Here is a 20,749-nt window from a genome sequence, read left to right as displayed (position 1 = left end):
GATGAAGAGCTTATGCCCGAAACGTCGATTCTCCTGCTCCTCGGATGCTGCCTGACTTGCTGTGCTTTCGCAGCACCACACTCTCGGTCCTTCATCAAGTACTCCTGAATGTCACGGAAATCAATTCCAAATATTTTCAAAGCAGTTGTCACCAGCCCTGTTATAACATAGCACAATGCTAATATAATCCATCCATAGCCACCATTTTGGAGTCAACTGTCTGCTAATAGGCTCATCAGTAGCAGAGTCAGCAGCTCCATGTTCTTTTGACATTGCCATTTCCTTTGAATCTAATAAATAAAGACATTTGTATGTTGAATTAGCAATGATAGAGCATCAAACCAGAAATCAACTTTCTGTTGTCCTGCTGTTATTTCCACCAATTTGTGTATACTTTAACTGATTTTCAGCATCCACTGTTTTGTTTTTAATTCAATTTTATGATATTTAATCTCAAACTCCTTGATGTCAATCACAAAACTGCTCTGGAAAATTATCCTGTTTGCTTGACAGATTTACACGGACTTTTTGCTTGTCATTTTGGATCTGAACCGATCAGTGAGACACAAGCCAGGACACCTTTTTTTGTTGGTAGAGTATTACAGCCCCTTCAAAACACCAGACTCCCTATTCCCTTTCAATTAATTAATCAACTAACCCCATTCACCATCATAACTACTTGCTATATTAACAGGATCTGCTCTTCAATTTAAATAAAAGCAACTTTTGAAATCATATAAATAATCCTGGAACAAAATTACTGAAAAGTAAATAAAATTAATAAAGTTTCATATCTTATGCCTTAAAGAATAGTACAACCAATATGTTACAAAATTATGTATATGCATATTCCATAAGTACAGGGAGGAGAAAGCGAGTACTGCAGATGCTTGACATCAGAGTCGAGAGTGTCTTACTGGATAAGCACAGTTGGTCAGGCAGCATCCCAGGAGCAAAAGAATCAGCATTTCGGGTGTAACCCTTCTTCAGGACTAGGGGAGGGTGAAAGAGGAGCTGCAGATAAACGGGACAGTGAGGGTTTTGAGTGGGGGCAGGGCAGGGTGGTGAGGTAAGCATAGGTGAACACAGGTAGAGAGTACAACCTGGATGGTTGGACGGGAGGAATGAATCCAGTTGGTAGCTTAACTTTTATATCTGGTCTATACTTTACCATCACTATTTTGAAACTAATAGAATTATGGTTGCTGGCCCCAATATGCTCCCCCCACTGACACCTCAGTCACCTGTCCTGCCTTATTTCCCAAGAGTAGGCCAGGTTTTGCACCTTCTCTAGTAGGTACATCCACATACTGAATCAGAAAATTTCCTTGTACGCACCTAACAAATTCTTCTCCATCTAAACCCTTAACACTATGGCAGTCCCAGTTGATATTTGGAAAGTTAAGATCCTCTACTATAAACACCCTATTATTCTTAAGATAACTGAGATCTCCTTACAAATGTGTTTCTCAATTTCCCTCTGACTATTAGGGGGTCTATAATACAATCCCAATAAGGTGATCACACCTTTCTTATTTCTCAGTTCCTCCCAAATAACTTCCCTGGATGTATTTCCAGGAATATGCTCCCTCAGTACAGCTGCAATGCTATCCCTTATCAAAATCTCCTCTCTTCCTGCCAGTTCTGTCCACCCCTGAGCCATGTTTCTGTAATTGCTATAATATTCCAGTCCCACGTTCCTAACTATGCCCTTTGTTCATCTGCCTTCCCTGTTCGGCCTCTTGCATTGAAACAAATGCAGTTTAATTTATCAGTCCTAACTTGTTCTCTGTATTGTCCCTGCCTGCCCTGACTGTTTGACTCGCTTCTGTACCAGTCTCAGATTGATCTCTTTCCTCACTACCTCCCTGGGTCCCACCCACCCAACCTTACTAGTTTAAATCCTCCTGAGCAGTTCTGGCAAATCTCCCTGCCAGTATATTAGTCCCCTTCCAATTTAGGTACAATCTATTCTTCTTTTCAGGTCATTTCTACTCCTGATAAGGCATACAATAGTCAATCGCAACCTGGAGGCAACTCCTACTGAGATTCTTAGCGTGGTTAAACATTTGACAATTCAGCAGCATTATCAATACAAAGCAAAAAGGTTATGATTTACTTCTGAAAATTACTTTTCACAGGACCACAAAAAATGTTCGGGAATCAACTGTCCATGATACATCCTACCAAGGTCTCTCTGGTGTAGTGATTGTTACTCTACTTCTAGACTGGAAGGTCTGGGTTCAAGTACAAACAGCTCCAGAAGTGTCCATTACATATGTGCATAAGTTGATTAAAAATATCTGCATCTGACTGGCTTGTACTCATTGACATAACTGTCCATGCTGCAACCTCAATTAACATGAGAGTAAACTCCAAAAATCAAATGACCGTGAACTGGGTAGGGTTTTTTTTTCCTTATTTAAACGCGGGCTCCGAGTCGTAGGCCTCAGTCTCTCGGTGGACCACGTGACGGCTGTTTGGTAAGTTCCAGTAGTGTCGTTTGTTTAACAGTTAAAAATTTAAAGTTTTTTTTTAAAAAAAGCTCTTAGCAGACCCGGAAGCTAGTGTTGCGCTAGGTTACCTGGGTAGGGTTTTTTCCTTATTTAAACGCGCAGGCGAGTAACCCGAGGCACTACACGAGTGGTGCCTCCCACCCGTCCTCCTCCTCTAACCTAATAATAAGACCAGTTGTGACTAGCAGGTAAGTGCTGCATTTTGCTTGTTTGTTTCTTTAGATTTAGTTGTTTTTTTTAAAAAAGAAAGCTTACTTTTTAGAGGGATGGCAGTGCAGACAGTGCAATGTTCCTCTTGCAACATGTATGAGGTGAGGGAAGCCATTAGCGTCCCTGCTGATTACACTTGCAAGAAGTGCACCCATCTCCAGCTCCTCCAAGCCCGTGTTAGGGAACTGGAGCTGGAGTTGGATGAACTGCGGATCATTCGGGAGGCAGAGGAGGTCATAGATCGGAGCTTTAGGGAAGTAGTTACTCCTAAAGTTATAGACAGATGGGTGACAGTGAGGGGGAGTGGGAGGAAGCAGCCAGTGCAGGGACCCCCTGCGGTCATTCCCCTCAAGAACAAGTATACCGTTTTGGATACTTGTGGGGGGGATGACTTACCAGGGGCAAGCAACGAGGTTCAGGCCTCTGGCACGGAGCCTGGCCCCGTTGCTCAGAAGGGAAGGGTGGAGAAAGGTAGAGCGATAGTTCTTGGGGACTCAATAGTGAGGGGTACAGATAGGCGGTTTTGTGGGGGCGACAGAGACTCACGATTGGTATGTTGCCTCCCAGGTGCAAGGGTACGTGATGTCTCTGATCGTGTTTTCCGGGTCCTTAAGGGGGAGGGGGAGCAGCCCCAGATCGTGGTCCACGTTGGCACCAACGATATAGGTAGGAAGAGGGGTGAGGATGTCCGGTAGGCTTTCAGGGAGCTAGGTTGGAAGCTCAGAGTTAGAACAAACAGAGTTGTTGTCTCTGGTTTGTTACCCGTGCCACGTGATAGAGAGTCGAGGAACAGGGAGAGAGAGCAGTTAAACGCGTGGCTACAGGGATGGTGCAGGAGGGAGGGATTCCGGTTTCTGGACAACTGGGGTTCTTTCTGGGGAAGGTGGGACCTCTATAAAAAGGATGGTCTACACCTGAACCTGAGGGGCACCAGTATCCTTGGGGGGAGGTTTGCTAGTGCTCTTTGGGAGGGTTTAAACTAACTCTGCTGGGGCATGGGAACCTGGACTGTAGCTTTAGGGTACAGGACCTTGAGTGTAGGGAGGTTATGAACAAGGCAGCAATCTCGAAGGAGGGTGCCTGTAAACAGAAAGGTGGCTTGAAGTGTGTATACTTCAATGCCAGAAGTATAAGAAATAAGGTAGGTGAACTTGCAGCGTGGGTTGGTACCTGGGACTTCGATGTTGTGGCCATTACAGAGACGTGGGTAGAACAGGGGCAAGAATGGCTGTTGCAGGTTCCAGGGTTTAAATGTTTTAGTAGGGTCAGACATGGGGGTAAAAGAGGGGGAGGTGTGGCATTACTTGTCAAGGATAGTATTACAGCGGTGGAAAGGACGATGGAGGAAGACTTGCCATCTGAGGTAGTTTGGGCTGAGGTTAGAAATAGGAAAGGTGAGGTCACCCTGTTAGGTGTTTTCTACAGGCCTCCTAATAGTCCGAGAGAAGTAGAGGATAGTATTGCGAGGATGATTCAGGAGAAGAGTGAAAGTAGCAGGGTGGTTGTTATGGGGGACTTTAACTTCCCAGATATTGACTGGGAAAGCTATAGCTCGAGGTCGTTAGATGGGTTGGTGTTTGTCCAATGTGTGCAGGAGGGTTTCCTGACACAATATGTAGACAGGCCAACAAGAGGTGAGGCTATACTGGATTTGGTTCTAGGTAATGAACCAGGTCAGGTGTTAGACTTGGAGGTAGGTGAGCACTTCGGGGACAGTGACCACAACTCGGTGACTTTTACTTTAGTGATGGAGAGGGATAAGTGTGCACTGCAGGGCAAGAGTTACAGCTGGGGGTAGGGAAATTATGATGCGGTGAGGCATGACTTAGGATGTGTGGATTGGAAAAACAGGCTTCAAGAGAAGAATACTAATGATATGTGGAGATTGTTCAAGGAACAGCTACTGAGTGTCCTTGATAAGTATGTACCAGTCAGGCATGGAGTTAAGGGTCTTGTGAGGGAGCCGTGGTTTAATAAGGAATTGGAATCCCTTGTGAAAGGGAAGAAGGCGGCATATGTAAAGATGAGGCGTGAAGGTTCAGTTGGGGCGATTGAGAGTTATAAGGTAGCCAGGAAGGATCTAAAGAGAGAGCTAAGAGCAGCGAGAAGGGGACATGAAAAGTCCTTAGCTGGTAGGATTAGGGAAAATCCAAAGGCTTTCTATAGGTATGTCAGGAATAAAAGGATGACTAGGGTAGGTATAGGTCCAGTCAAGGATAGTAGTGGGAAGTTGTGCGTGGAGGCGGAGAAGATTGGAGAGACACTAAATCAATACTTTTCGTCAGTATTCACTCAGGAACAGGACACTGTTGCTGGTGTGAATATTGAGTCACAAGTGATTAGAATGGATGGCATTGAAGTATGTAGGGAAGAGGTTTTGGGAATACTGGAAAGGATGAAAATAGATAAGTCTCCTGGGCCTGATGGCATTTATCCTAGGATCCTCTGGGAAGCTAGGGAGGAGATAGCAGAGCCATTGGCCTGGATTTTTATGTTGTCATTGTCAACGGGAATAGTACCAGAAGACTGGAGGATGGCGAATGTGGTCCCCTTGTTCAAGAAGGGGAGTAGGAATAGCCCGAGTAACTATAGGCCAGTGAGTCTGACTTCTGTGGTGGGCAAAGTCTTAGAGAGAATTGTAAGGGATAAGATTTATGAACATCTGGATAGGAATAACGTGATCAAGGATAGTCAGCATGGTTTTGTGAAGGGCAGGTCGTGCCTCACAAACCTTATTGAGTTCTTTGAGCAGGTGACTAAGGAGGTAGACGAGGGTAAAGCAGTAGATGTTGTGTATATGGATTTTAGTAAGGCGTTCGATAAGGTACCCCATGGTAGGCTAATGCAAAAACTACGGAGGTATGGCATTGAGGGTGCATTAGAGGTTTGGATTAGAAATTGGCTGGCTGGAAGGAGACAGAGGGTAGTAGTTGATGGTATAGGTTCATGTTGGAATGCAGTTACTAGCGGTGTACCTCAAGGATCTGTTTTGGGACCATTGCTTTTTGTTATCTTTATAAATGATCTAGAGGAGGGGCTTGAAAGCTGGGTGAGTAAGTTTGCGGATGACACAAAAGTCGGTGGAGTTGTGGATAGTGAGGAAGGATGTGGCAGGTTACAGCGGGATATAGACAAGTTGCAAAGCTGGGCAGAAAGGTGGCAAATGGAATTCAATGTAGCTAAGTGTGAAGTCATTCACTTTGGTAGGAGTAACAAGAAGATGGATTACTGGGCTAATGGTAGGCTACTTGGTAGTGTGGATGAGCAGAGGGATCTTGGTGTCCATGTACACAGATCTCTGAAAGTTGCCACCCAGGTAAATAGTGCTGTGAGGAAGGCATATGGTGTACTGGGCTTTATCGGCAGAGGAATTGAGTTCCGGAGTCCTGAGGTCATGTTGCAGTTGTATAAGACTCTGGTGCGGCCTCATCTGGAGTATTGTGTGCAGTTTTGGTCGCCATACTATAGGAAGGATGTGGAGGCATTGGAACGAGTGCAGAGGAGGTTTACCAGGATGTTGCCTGGTATGGTAGGAAAATCGTATGAGGAAAGACTGAGGCACTTGGGGCTGTTCTCATTGGAGAAAAGAAGGTTTAGGGGAGATTTGATAGAGGTGTACAAGATGATTAGGGGTTTAGATAGGGTAGACACTGAGAACCTTTTACCGCTAATGGAGTCAGCTGTTACAAGGGGACACAGCTTTAAATTAAGGGGTGGAAGGTATAGGACAGATGTTAGGGGTAGATTCTTTACACAGCGGGTTGTGAGTTCATGGAATGCCCTGCCAGTAGCAGTGGTGAACTCTCCCTCTTTATGGTCATTTAAGCGGGCATTGGATAGGCATTTGGAAGTTATTGGGCTAGTGTAGTTTAGGTAGGATTCGGTTGGCGCAACATTGAGGGCCGAAGGGCCTGTACTGCGCTGTATTTTTCTATGTTCTATGTTCTATGTTAACTCCTATCCATTCCTTAATACACATTCAAACAACCTGCTATTATGATTGAGTTATTCATAAATTCTTTCTGTGAAAAATGCAACAAAATTGAATAAGAGCAGAGACTGATGTTGCTGATAAATCTTAAAGCATTTGTAGAACATTGTTCTTTCCTTATTTTATTGGAGGCATTATTTCAGTTTCCTCAGTAAGCAAAAGTCTGTCTTGGAAATGCATTGAACATTTGTTTTTTTTATTATCTGCAACAGTAATCTTAATTTATAAACTTCTATAAAATAATGAAATGACCAGATAAATCAACCACCAGAGCAACTGACAAAACATATTTTTATTTGCATTGAGTTGTTAATAAATAAAATTACCATTTATTTTTCTGTTGCCTCCTGTGAGATCAACTGTTTAGATGAAGAGCTGAAGATAACACCAGGAAGTAGGATTGAGAGATGGAGACATTCCTCCCAGGTCAAACCTTAGAAACAGTTGTTTTGCAAGTGTAAAAACGTATGAATCATCTCAGCATTACCTTTACTAAGTCACACCCTCAGAACTACGACCAACATCTTTGCCAAATATATGCAGTGTTAAGTCCAAAGTGCACTTTAATTCAAATAGTCATAATATTATGCATTGTGTTAGTCACTCAATTTAACAACTTTAATCAATATTGTGAAGTCCTCCTTTATCAGATTGCGTGTCAGGCTGTAGGCAAAATGCCTACTTTGAAAAGGACAACAATGATTCTGATTTTTATAAAGTCTTTTGCTAACACGGTGTCAGGCTTCAAGTGACCTTGGGTGTACGATCTGAGGTTCTCATACCTTCAGATCACATGCAATGATACAGTGATGATTTCATGAACATACCTCTTAAAGGTACACTGACCTGGGAACATCCAAAGATGAAAATGCAGCAATGCTTATGTTGGCTCATAACACAAGAAATTTGATGTGGACAGCATGGTATTGAACATTACAATAAATATTTATTACAGTTAGTTATTATGCACAAAAATTACATTCACAATCACAAAAGTGGATGGGCTAATATTAAGCTATTAGATTACAAGTGAGCAGCATGCTTTTAACACTGTGGCATGCTTCAAGATATCCTGGGATAAGATGGAGTATGATATATTTATGCCCTCAGGTCACATGCTATGATGCCGTGAGGTTATCATGGGCATGTCTCTTAAAGATATACTTTCATACTAATCATGAAACATAATTCACATCACTTTTTCTAAAGACTAAAAAACTTATCCATGGTTGTACATATGCATATATTGTCAATTCAACAATTCGGGTAAAACAGAATTTTAAAAAATCAGCATTTCAGACGTCAATACGATGCTCTGAATGGTTGAAAACTTAGCCTAATCATCTACTTGTATGGATAGATATATGTTATTGGTGTTGCATTTGTTTGAAATTTTGGTTCTTTTGCTGCTGTCATTCAATATCACCGCACAATCAGAGTATTCTTCATTATTCTCTTTGTACATGACTGATGTGCCATACATTGGTCTCATCTGGCTTCTGCTTCTTTGCAATGTAGCTCCGTGATTAGCAATGACTCTGTATGATCAGGGCTGGCTGCTTATTTTAGACATCTTTGTTTATATTCAAGTATTTGTACCTGGATTTCAAACTTTCACTCTGTCAAGTGCACAGTTTTGACAGTTCTCTACCTGATCATCATATCTGTCTTTGAAGAAGAATGTTCTGTATCTCAGAATGGTTAGAGAATTGGTTACTGAGCAAGATTTTTCAAATGTTGCTTCTGAGTGTAAGAGTGTAAAAGGCAATGATAATTCATTTTCTATTGCCATTTCAGGAAAATTCAACAATGCAGTGAGGTATACAAGACTTTGATGACAGAACCTATTTGAATCAACGACATATTTGTGGTTGCTTTGCTACACATAGGAAACATCCTTCTTGAGAAAGTCTCTCAATGGAGAGACCTTATTCATGAAGTTTTCGATATATAACCAAAGGAGACTGAAAAATTTGAGACCATGCCACAAATTCTCTTATCTTGTGGGCTTGACATTTGTTTAACATCCTCAAACGTACGTGAATGGGACAGAATATATGGATACAAAGTGGCTCATCTGACTGATGTTGACCTGGCACATCATGCTGTCAAATATGAATCCTTGTCATTGTATTTTTATCATCAGAGGGTGAAGGTTCTAGTCATATAATACTTCTGTCCTCCCCATTTCTGTGACATTGTCAGCAATGCAAATACAATTAGGTACAACAATTCTCAACAATTTTATGCATTTGCTGCTGGGATAGATTCTTGTTCACCAAGAGTCCAAATAGCAACCATTGGAAACAGTACCATCCAGATGGTGTCCTAAATGTGGTAGACTGTTGGGATTCTTCTGTTAAATACTTAGGTCAGTAACTGTGCTTCACATCTAACTTTGAAAAAAGTCTTGTTCCAGAAAATTATGAATTAATTTTAGAGGTTTACAAAATTATGAGGGACATGGATAGGGCAAATAGGCAAAGTCTTTTCCCTGGGGTCGGGGAGTCCAGAACTAGAGGGCATAGGTTTAGGGTGAGAGGGGGAAGATACAAAAGAGACCTAAGGGGCAACTTTTTCACACAGAAGGTGGTACGGGTATGGAATGAGCTGCCAGAGGAAGTGGGTAAAAATAAGGACTGCAGATGCTGGAAACCAGAGTCTAATTTAGAGTGGTGCTGGAAAAGCACAGCAGGTCAGGCAGCATCCAAGGAGCAGGAAAATCAACGTTTTGGGCAAAAGCCCCTCATCAGGAATAGAGCTATTCCTGATGAAAGGCTTTTGCCCGAAACATCGATTTTCCTGCTCCTCGGATGCTTCTTGACCTGCTGTGCTTTTCCAGCACCAATTTAATCTAGACTGCCAGAGGAAGTGGTGGAGGCTGGTACAATTGCAACATTTAATAGGCATTTGAATGGGTATGAATAGGAAATATTTGGAGGGATGTGGGCCGGGTGTTGGCAGGTGGGACTAGATCAGGCTGGGATATCTGGTCGGCATGGACAGGTTGGACCGAAGGGTCTGTTTCCATGCTGTACATCTCTATGGCTCTATGACTCTAAGTGTCAGATTATTTTGTAGTTAAGATCCCTTGGTGCCTTTTTTTGAAAAAGATGAAGGACATATATCATTCTCTCTGGTGGTCAACCTATAGAATTTCCCCTAATTACCTCTATTTCATCTAAGCTTAGCAGGTTCTGATTTAAGCTTCTCCTCCACACTAACTCTTCAAAGAGCAGTGCTAAGCATTATGTCCCTGTACCCTAAGAAAAAATCCATTAAATTACTAATGGCCAAATACATCTGTCTATGGGCATTTGAGATCATTGACTGATTCTATTTTGTCATGAGTGGCCTGTTCCACCAGAGTGGATATATTTTGAATCTCATGAATGTAACTACAACCAAGATTTGTGCACACTAGAGGTCCTGACACTGCTAAACCATCAACACCTATCAAGTAGAGGATTTTGAGTCACCAAGATGAGTTGCAGTGGGATTCTGTCAATGCATGGCCTTGATAATCTACTATCTGCTATGATACACTCTTTCATAGTCTATCCATGGACTAAGGTACATGTCTTTCAGGTTGCCAGGAGGTAGCATGTTGCCACTAGCTCCTGTGTCAATTTTAGAATAAATGTTTATCATTCCTCCTTTTCAAGGCAGATTAATGATTGTAGAAGCTTTTTATTGCTTTACACCAGTGACATTATGTAAAGTTGGCAATATACAAAAGATGGTTTATCTTCTGAAAAATTTATTTTGCTTGCTTCACTCTGAATCTCATTGATATGTGCACCTCTTTAATACTTTCCTTACTTCCAGTGTTGTTGTGCCACACCAGCCTGTTGGCCATCTGTATGTTGTTCTTCTTGGCCTTTGGAATCAGATTTTCTGAAAATGCATTACATTTTGTGAAACCCCTCTTTGCCAATGACAAGCAAGATTTTTAAAGTTCATTTTCCATTCTGTAAACTAGAACTGCAAGCAATGTTTGAACAGTATATTTCAATGAAGGTGCCAAATAATGCAGCCCAATCCATAATTGACTTGCATATCTCGTAGAATCCCTACAGTATGGAAGTAGGCCATATGGCCCAATAGGTCCACACCCCCCAAAGGGCATCCCTCCCAGACAACTCTCCTACCCTATCCCTGTAACCTTACATTTCCCAAGGCCAATCCACCTAGCCTGCACAGGAACGTGGGAGGAAACTGGCGTATCCAGAGGAAACCCATGCAAACACTGGGAGAATGTGCAAACTCCACACAGTCACACAAGGCTGGAATTAAACATTGGGTACCTTGCCCTGTGAGGCAGCACCTTGCCACCCTGTGTTTGTTTACTTCTTTTACCAGTTTTGTTTTTATATGTGTTCCTTTTTCTGCCTTTGTTTCCAATGTCTTTTTCTCTGTTGTTCCTTTGCAGATAGCACTTGTAGGTCCTATCCACAGCCAAAAAGCAATGCTGTTGTCATGTGGGCTTTTATAAATTTTGGGCTAATTTGAACAAATAACACAGCAGAACCAACTGAAGTCTGGACACAGATAAGGCATTTTACATGTAGGAGATATTTTTCTAAGTGCCTTTAACCTGTTCATTCTTTGTGAAGTGCTTTCAGCTCTACTTTTGGAACCAATTGACATTTCTTTAAAATTAGATCAGCCGTTTTTTTTTCAGAAAAAGAGAAAGCTGTAGAGGTTTCACTGTGCTTAAGTTTGGGCCTGTAGACTTTAACTTTGCTGGTGCTTGTAACTCTAACCATTTTTTCTAAATTAAGGCAATCATGCTTAGTCTACAAGAACTTCTATTCTTATCAAAAGGAATTAGCTCTATCTTCTTGCTCATTAATCCCTATGACCTGGACAATGCACAAAGGATGGTCCATTGGCTCACTTGGCTGGTCTGCAACACAGTGATACCAACATCGTGGGTTCAACTCTCAAATAAACTGAGGTTACCATGAAGTGCTCACCCCTCACCTGAGACATTTACCACAGCTGTCAGTATAGGTACTCCCTGGAATGGATGTGGCTGATTGCTTAGTTGGCCTTGAATTCATTTTTCTTTTCAAATATCTACCCCAAGCTATTAGAGATTTTTTATATACAGATGGCCCCTGCTGCTAAACATGATGGGAGTTTTGCCACCAGCAGGACACTTTATCTGAATGCAGCTATAATTACATTAGCTTCTGCAATATATATAAAAAAAGCCATAGATATCCTGGCATTAACAGGAGTTTATTTTAAAAGTACAAAAATTCCATTCTCAGAGTAAGATGAACTATGAGACCTTTATACTCAGGTCACAAGGTACACAAAAAAAATGATTTGACTTTTAAAGACATACTCACCATGGAAGACAACAAACCATTCTCACTTTTAAAGACTCAGCAAGTCTGTTCCTGTGCCATGCCCGCGAACAGGACTTGCCATCGGGGAAATAAATGAATGGGCTCATCATGTGATTATGGTCGCCTTTTCTACAAACAAATGTGGTTAGCTGGTGACCATGTTCTGATGGCGTCATATGCAGAGTCAATGATGCCCTCCTTGCATTCAATTAATTATTGTTGCAATGTTCTGAACTAACCTGTGTGACTATTGAGGTCAATGGGAAGACGATGTAAGGTACATATTTGGTACCTATTTAATGCAACTGTGTGTTGCAGACCGGACAATGCATTTGTAGCAAACTGAAAACAAAAGATCTGACAATATAATGCAGATGCTGGAAAGCTGAAATGAAAACAAAGTGCTGAAGAAACTCAACACGTCTTGACAACATTTGTAGAGACAGAAACAGAGTTAACCTTTTGAATCCAGGATGACTCTTCTTCAGAACTCAGGTTTCTGGTTTATCCAAGAAGTTAAAACAACTCACGGTAGGAATTCTACAATTAATGGTAAGGTCCTGGGGAGTGTTGCTGAATACAGAGACCTTGGAGTGTAGCTTGATAGTTCCTTGCAAGTGGAGTTGCAGGTGGATAGATAGTGAAGGCATTTGGTATGCTTGCCTTTATTGGTCAGAGTATTGAGTACAGGAGTTGGGAGGTCATGTTATGGATGTACAGGACGTTGATTAGGCCACTTTCGGAATATTGCGTGCACTTCTGGTCTCCCTCCCATCAGAAGGAAATTGTGAAACTTAAAAGGGTTCAGAACCGATTTACTAGGATATTGCCAAGGTTGGAGGGTTTGAGCTATAGGGAGAGGCTGAATAGGTTGGGGCTGTTTTCCCTGGATCATCAGAGGCTGAGGGGTGACCTTATAGAGGTTTATAAAATCATGAGGGACATGGATAGGGTAAATAGGCAAAGTCTTTTTCCTGGGTTGGGGCAGTCCAGAACCAGCAGGTTTAGGTTTAGGGTAAGAGAGGAAAGATTTTTAAAAGGAACCTAAGAGGCATGTAGAAGGTGGTGCCTGTATGGAATGAGCTGCCAGGGTAAGTGGTAGAGGTTGGTACGATTGCAACATTTAAAAAGCACCTGGATGGTTTTATGAATAAGAAGGTTTAAGAGGGATATGGGCCAAGTATAGGCAAATAGGACTAGATTAATTTAGGATATCTGATTGGCATGGACAAGTTAGAACGGAAGGTCTGTTTCCGTGCTGTACATCTCCATGACTTGGTTTGTATGCACTAATTGCTGGATTGTTTTTCCTGTAAAATGTAACCCTCCCATCCCTATTTCAATCAAAGAAAAACAAAAAAACAAAGAAAATGTACAGTCCAGGAACAGGCCCTTCGGCCCTCCAACCCCAAGCTGATCCAAATCCACTGTCTAAACCTGTCTGTCAATTCTTAAGGATCTGTATCCCTTTGCTCCCAACCTACTCATGCATCTGTCCAGATACATCTTAAATGATTCTACTGTGCCTGCCTCTACCACCTTTTCTGGCAATGCGTTCCAAACGTCCACCACCCTGTGTGTGAAGTACTTGCCACATGTATCCCCCTTAAACTTTCTACCTCTCACCTTGAAAGCGTGACCTCTCATTATTGAATCCTTCACCCTGGGAAAAAGCTTGTCCCTATCCACCGTGTCTATACCCTTCATGATTTTGTAAACCTCAATCACGTCCCCCCCTCAATCTCCTTTTTTCTAATGAAAACAAACCTAACCTACTCAACCTCTCTTCATAACTAGCACCTTCTATATCAGGCAACATCTTCGTAAACCTTCCCTGCACCCTCTCCAAAGCATCCACATCCTTTTGGTAATGTGGCGGCCAGAACTGTACACAGTATTTTAAATGTGGCCGAACAAATGTCTTAACATAGAACATAGAACATAGAAAGATACAGCGCAGTACAGGGCCTTCGGCCCTCGATGTTGCACCGACCGAATCCTACCTAACCTACACTAGCCCAATAACTTCCAAATGCCTATCCAATGCCTGCTTAAATGACCATAAAGAAGGAGAGTTCACCACTGCTACTGGCAGGGCATTCCATGAACTCACCACCCGCTGTGTAAAGAATCTACCCCTAACATCTGTCCTATACCTTCCACCCCTTAATTTAAAGCTGTGTCCCCTAGTAACACCTGACTCCATTAGCGGTAAAAGGTTCTCAGTGTCGACCCTATCTAAACCCCTAATCATCTTATACACCTCTATCAAATCTCCCCTAAACCTTCTCTTCTCCAATGAGAACAGCCCCAAGTGCCTCAGCCTTTCCTCATAAGATTTTCCTACCATTCCAGGCAACATCCTGGTAAACCTCCTCTGCACTCGTTCCAATGCCTCCACATCCTTCCTATAGTATGGCGACCAAAACTGCACACAATACTCCAGATGAGGCCGCACCAGAGTCTTATACAGTTGCAACATGAATCCTGATGAAGGGCTCTGGCCCGAAACGTCGAATTTCCTGTTCCTTGGATGCTGCCTAACCTGCTGTGCTTTAACCAGCAACACATTTTCAGCTCTGATCGCCAGCATCTGCAGACCTCACTTTTTACCCAAACAAAATTAGTCCCACCTGCCTGAGTCTGGTCCATAGCCCTCCAAACCTTCCCTATTCATGTTGTTATCGAAATGTCTGTTAAACGTAATTGTACCTGGATCTACCAATTCCTCTGGCAGTTCATTCCATATATGAGCCACTGTATATGTGTGTGTGTGTGTCTATATATATATGCACAACTTAAACCTTCCATTCCCAATAACATCCCGGTTAATCATTTCTGGACCCTCTCCAATTTAATAATACCCTTCCTACAGCCGGGCAACCAGAACTGCACCCAGCACTCCAGGAGAGGCCTCATCAACATCCAGTACATCCCAACTCCTACACTCAAAAGTTTTAGCAATGAAGATAGGTGTGCTGAGTGCCTTCTTAACTACCCTGTCTACATGGAGTAATAGAAATGTACAGCATGGAAACAGATCCTTCTGTCCAACTCATCCACGTCAATCAGATATCCTCAGTCAATCTAGTCCCATTTGCCAGCATTTGGCCTGTATCCCTCTAAACCCTTTCTATTCTTGTACCATCCAGATGCCTTTTAAATGTTGTAATTGTACACCAGCCTCCATCACTTTGTCTGGCAGCTCATTCCACACACGTACCACCCTCTGCATGAAAACAGTGTTCCTCAGGTCCCTTCCACATCTTTCCCCTCTCCCTTAAACCTATGCCCTCTCGTTTTGGACCTCCCCCCACCCCGGGTAAAAGACCTTGTATATTTGCTTTATCCATGCTTCTCATGATTTTATAAACCTGGTCACCCCTCAGCCTCTGACACTGCAGGGAAAATTGCCCCATCCTACTCAGCCTCTCCCTATAGTTCAAACCCTCCAACCCTGTCACAAATGTCAAAATAATTATGTGTTGCTGGTTAAAGCACAGCAGGTCAGGCAGCATCCAAGGAACAGGAAATTCGATGTTTCGGGCCAGAGCCCTTCATCAGGAATCGGGGCTCTGGCCCGAAACGTCGAATTTCCTGTTCCTTGGATGCTGCCTGACCTGCTGTGCTTTAACCAGCAACACATTTTCAGCTCTGATCTCCAGCATCTGCAGACCTCACTTTTTACTCAAAATAATTATGTACCTGAACCCCTAAGTCTCTGATCTACAACAATACCCAAGTTAAATTCCATCTATCAATCCTCAGCCCATTGAGCTAATTAATCTTAAATAACCTTTACTGCCCACTATACCACCAATTTTAGTATCATCCACAAATTCAATATGTCTCCTAAATTCTCATCCAAATAGTTTATATTAATGACAAACAAAAGTGGATCCAGTACCATTCTGGTGGAACACCGATGGTCACAAGACTCCAGTCCAAAAAACAACCCTCCATCACCACACTCTGTCTCCTGCTGTAAAAGCGCAGCAGGTCAGGCAGCATCCAAGGAGCAGGAGAATCGACATTTGGGGCATGAGCCCTTCTTCAGGAATGGCTCATGAAGAAGGGCTCATGCCCGAAACGTCGATTCTCCTGCTCCTTGGATGCTGCCTGAACTGCTGCGCTTTTCCAGCAATACTTTTTCAGCTCTGATCTCTGAGCATCTGCAGTCCTCACTTTCTCCTAGAAGATTTTAACCTACTGCGAAACCTCTTGCAAGGATGCCTTCCTTGAAGAAGCTCTCTTCCTCCATTCCTGAAGAAGGGCTCATGCCAGAAACGTCGATTCTCCTGCTCCTTGGATGCTGCCTGACCTGCTGCGCTTTTCCAGCAACACATTTTTAGCTCTGATCTCCAGCATCTGCAGTCCTCACTTTCTCCTCCTGCTGTAAAGCCAATGTTATATCTAATTGGCAAGCTCGCCCTAAATTCCATGTGATCTAATTTTACTAAGCAATCTACCATGCGGAACCTTATCAAAGGTTTTACTAAAGTCCATGTAGACAACATCTACCGCTCTGTCCTCATTAATCCTTTCAGTTACTGCCTCAAAAAACTCAATCAAGTTTGAAAGACACGATTTTCCTTGTACAAAGCCATGCTGACTATCTTTAATCAGTTCATGCCTCTCCAAGTACATGGAAATCCTCTCAGAACTCCCTCCAACAATTTACCCATGTCAGATTCACAAGTCTATAGTTCCCAGGCTTCTCCTTACATCTTTTCTTAAATAAAGGCACAACAGTAGCCACCCTCCAGTTGTCCAGCACCTCACCCGTGATTATAGATGATACAAATATCTCTGCTAGGGGTCCTGGAATTTCTTCCCTATCTTCCCACAATGTCCTTTGATTCACTTGAACATCAGTATTTATTTTATTTCCCCAAGTTCTCTAGTCTCTTTTTCTTTCTCCACAGTAAAAACTGATGCACACTATTGATTTAGTATCTCTCCCATCTCTTGGAGATTCAACACATAAACAACCTTTGTGAGAAACAAAGCTCACACACTGCGATAATTTCAGTCCGAGACAAGATCTGAATCAGTAATGCCCTTTATTTCACACTTGCAAGTGGGTGTGATGTCCACAAGGCAGGGACAAAACACACTGAATTCAACAAATACTCGATATTTATATAATTTGGTTCCTATATGTTTTTTTCTTATTTCATTGTTTCCCTCCCTGTTTACATCCTCCACTTCCCTAAGACCGGTACCCATTACTCCTGTTTATCTCGTGTCTTATCTGGACTTGGCTGTGAAAAAAACGCTCATTCCTGTTCTCAAGGCCATTTGACCTCATCCTGCTGTGGGCACATCCTTGCCTTTTCACAGCATCTTATCACTAAGCCCTTTTAATTGGCGTTTGTTCCTGTGTTTCTGTAAAAGTGGGAAACAGATGTTTATACCTACTGTTTATACAGGCCTGTCTTCACAGCATCTTACCACTAAGCCTGTATTTCTACCATTGTCTTACAGTCCCATTTCTTTCTTGCATACATTTTTAGCTAATACAAAAAAAATTATGCATTTCCTCCACACTGATGTGAGTTCATTCACCTTGTATCAGAAATTATAATTGAGAATTGAAGAAGTAACATTAATTTACCATATCCCACAACCTTGTTGATCTTTAAGGGGCCCTATTCTCTCTCTTTTGCTCTTAATGTACTTATATAATTTACCTTTCAATGAGTGCTGCTGGTGCTAGTTGCAGAGGCTACTGCAGCTACTGAGAGTTTGCAATTATTAGGATATGAAGGTTTGACAGTGATAAACTAACAAAAGGTACTTAAGAAATGATGTGGGAATTGGAAACACCTGACAAACTAGACCACAAGAAGAACCTCTGTGGGAAAAATGTAGCTGGATTGTATTCAGGCCTACTTAAATATTTTCAAAAAGCATTTAAAAAACTCACTCCAAATCTTTTTAAAATAAATTATATTTTGCTTTAATCATGAATTTAGTGAAAATATAATGCCTGACTTCTTCAACTGGCCTGCTTGGCACTCACTGAAGAACAGTGACACACTGCAGTGATCTGAACATTTGATATTGGTCACAGTGCACGAAACTTGCATCCTTAAGTGTGCTAATACAAAAGATGTTTCACACAGTCACCACATCTACAAGATCCACGAATGAAGGGATTCATCCGAAGGGAAACTCTAAACACTGCAAAGGTTTATTTTCAGACACTTCATTCACCGGATCTCATTCTGTTCGGTTGGTGTCAAGCTTCCCTTTCTCTGTATCTTCTGGGGGTCGACATTCAGAAATAAACTTTTCCATCTCCTTCACTGTGTTTTGGCTGTATTTTTGCTCACGACTCAAGAAGTAGTCAGCTAAAACGAGAAAGGCAGCTGCAATGAACAGCCCTCCTCCAGCAACATAGAACCCAATGCCATAGTCTCCTGTAATGTCCACCAGAAACCCTGTAACAAAAAAAAACATGCGGTCACTCCCAACCTGAAACAAACCAGTTTGTGTTTGAGCAGCTATAGCAGACAGCATTATTGTTTAGATATATCTCAATCTCAATTACAGAACTAATTCTGTTAAAGACCTCGCTCATTATAAATCAAAAGCACAAAAATCCCAATGATATAAACTAAAAAAAAGCATCTGGATACCCAGTACCGTCTGCACTGAAGAATGATGAAGTTTCTCGCCATTTAAATTATATACATTTCAAATGTAATAAGTAACTTCTTACATTCTGCCATTTTATTTTACACCTTATGCTATGAAGTATTACGACTATTTAGAGTCATAGAGATGTATAGCATGGAAACAGACCCTTCAGTACAACTCATCCATGCCGACCAGATATCCCAACCCAATCTAGCCCCACCTGCCAGCACCTGGCCCATATTCCTCCAAACCCTTCCTATTCAAATATCTATCCAGATGCCTTTTAAATGTTGCAATTGTACTAGTCTTCATTACTTCCTCTGGCAGCTCATTCCATACATGTACCACTCTCTACGTGAAAAGATTGCCTCTTAGGTCTCTTTTATATCTTTCCTCTCTCACCCTAAACCTATGCCCTCTGGTTCTGTTGTCTATTTATTCTATCCACACCCCTCATGATTTTATAAACCTCTTTAAGGTCACTCCTCAACCTTCGACGCTCCAGGGAAAACAGCCCCGGCCTGTTCAACCTCTCCCTGTAGCTCAGATCCTCCAACCCTGGCAACATCCTTGTAAATCTTTTCTAAACCCTTTCAAGTTTCACAACATCTTTCTAATAGGAAGGAGACCAGAATTGCACGCAATATTCCAACAGCGGCCTAACCAATGTCCTGGACAGCTGCAACATGACCTCCCAACTCCTGTACTCAATGCTCTGACCAACAAAGGAAAGTATACCAAATGCCTTCTTCACTATCCTATCTACCTGTGACTTCATTTTCTTTTCATTCTAGCCAGATGCGAACGGCCTCCCCAGGCACATAATTCCAGAAGGTCTTATTGCCCAGGAAAATCAAAATTTCAACTCTCAAATGATGGTGGCTCATTTCTGTCAAGCGCAAAACAGAAATTTTAATTTCATTGAGTAGACACTTAAAAATGTGTTTTTGAATTAGTTTTTGACAAAGTTCTCAATGTAACATGTTTTGTTAATGAGCTAATAGAAACCATGTCCAATCACAGCAAGCGTCTCTTTCTAAGCCAATAATACTCAATTCCCTTCAGCTGTGCGAGTGAGGTCTTTAGCATGTTCAATTTCAGCCATCCATATTAGCCATCAATACTCTGCATGGAGTTAAGATTACCAATTAGGTCAATAAAGACAATTTTGTGTTATGTAGGTTGATATTGAAACAATATGGTCTAAAACCCAAGTAGCCAGGAGAAAACTAAAATCCGAATGCTAAAGGTTAGAAGAGTGTAAACTAACAACGTCAATACCAGGGTTCTGCAAGAACATTAAGAAACAGGAGCAAGAATAGACCACACTGCCACTATCACCTGTCCGCCATTCTATAAATCATCACTGATCTGCCAAAGGGCACAACTCCTCTTTTATGCCAGCTCCTCAGAGCCCTCAACTCCCCAGTTTCAAAAATCTATCCACTTTTGCTTTAAAGGCTTTCAGTGACCAAACCTCTCTGGGGTACAACTTTTCAGAAATTCACTACCCACTGGGAGAAAAAAATTCCTTTTCATCTCAGTTTCAAGTAAGTGTCTCCTTATGTTTCCTAGTTCAAGATTCTCCCACTAGTGGAAACATATTCTCAACATCTAGATCCCTCAGAATCTTGTATGTTTCAATAAGATCACCTCATTTTTCAAAACTTTAAATGAATAAACCTAACCTGGTTTATATATCAACTTCTTTTGAACTGCCTACCACGCCAGTACGTCCTTTCCCAAATACAGGGTCTAAAACTGTACACAGTGCTCTGGATATGGCCTTATCAACACCTTGTATGTTGTAACAAGACTTTCCTATTTTTAAACTCCACTGAAGGCCAAACTTCCATTTGCTTTCTTGATTATTTGCTGCACCTGTGTGCTAACATTTCATGTTTCTTGCACAAGAGCATCTAGATACACCTGCTCTGCATTTTTGTGGAATCTCATTCCACTTTAATAATAATCTGCTTTGGACCCTTCCTAATATTGTATGACTCCACACTTTCTTACAATAAAGA

The 20,749-nt window shown here is 41.9% G+C and overlaps 1 protein-coding gene across 4 annotated transcripts in view; it reads right to left on the bottom strand.

Moving 5' to 3' along the window:
* Nucleotides 1-18,014: 18,014 nt before the first annotated feature.
* The window catches only part of LOC132818795 (monocarboxylate transporter 13-like), a 36,278-nt gene continuing 33,543 nt past the window's right edge, over nt 18,015-20,749 (bottom strand). For all 4 annotated transcript variants that reach the window (XM_060829879.1, XM_060829880.1, XM_060829883.1 and 1 more), the window contains one exon: nt 18,015-18,523. In XM_060829879.1, the coding sequence (XP_060685862.1) occupies nt 18,303-18,523 (221 nt within the window). In that variant the 3' untranslated portion in view covers nt 18,015-18,302. The remainder of the gene's footprint in view (nt 18,524-20,749) is intronic.

This window comes from Hemiscyllium ocellatum, chromosome 9 (assembly GCF_020745735.1).
Source record: "Hemiscyllium ocellatum isolate sHemOce1 chromosome 9, sHemOce1.pat.X.cur, whole genome shotgun sequence".
Lineage (NCBI taxonomy): Eukaryota > Metazoa > Chordata > Chondrichthyes > Orectolobiformes > Hemiscylliidae > Hemiscyllium > Hemiscyllium ocellatum.
This window is presented reverse-complemented; position numbering and strand designations above follow the sequence as displayed.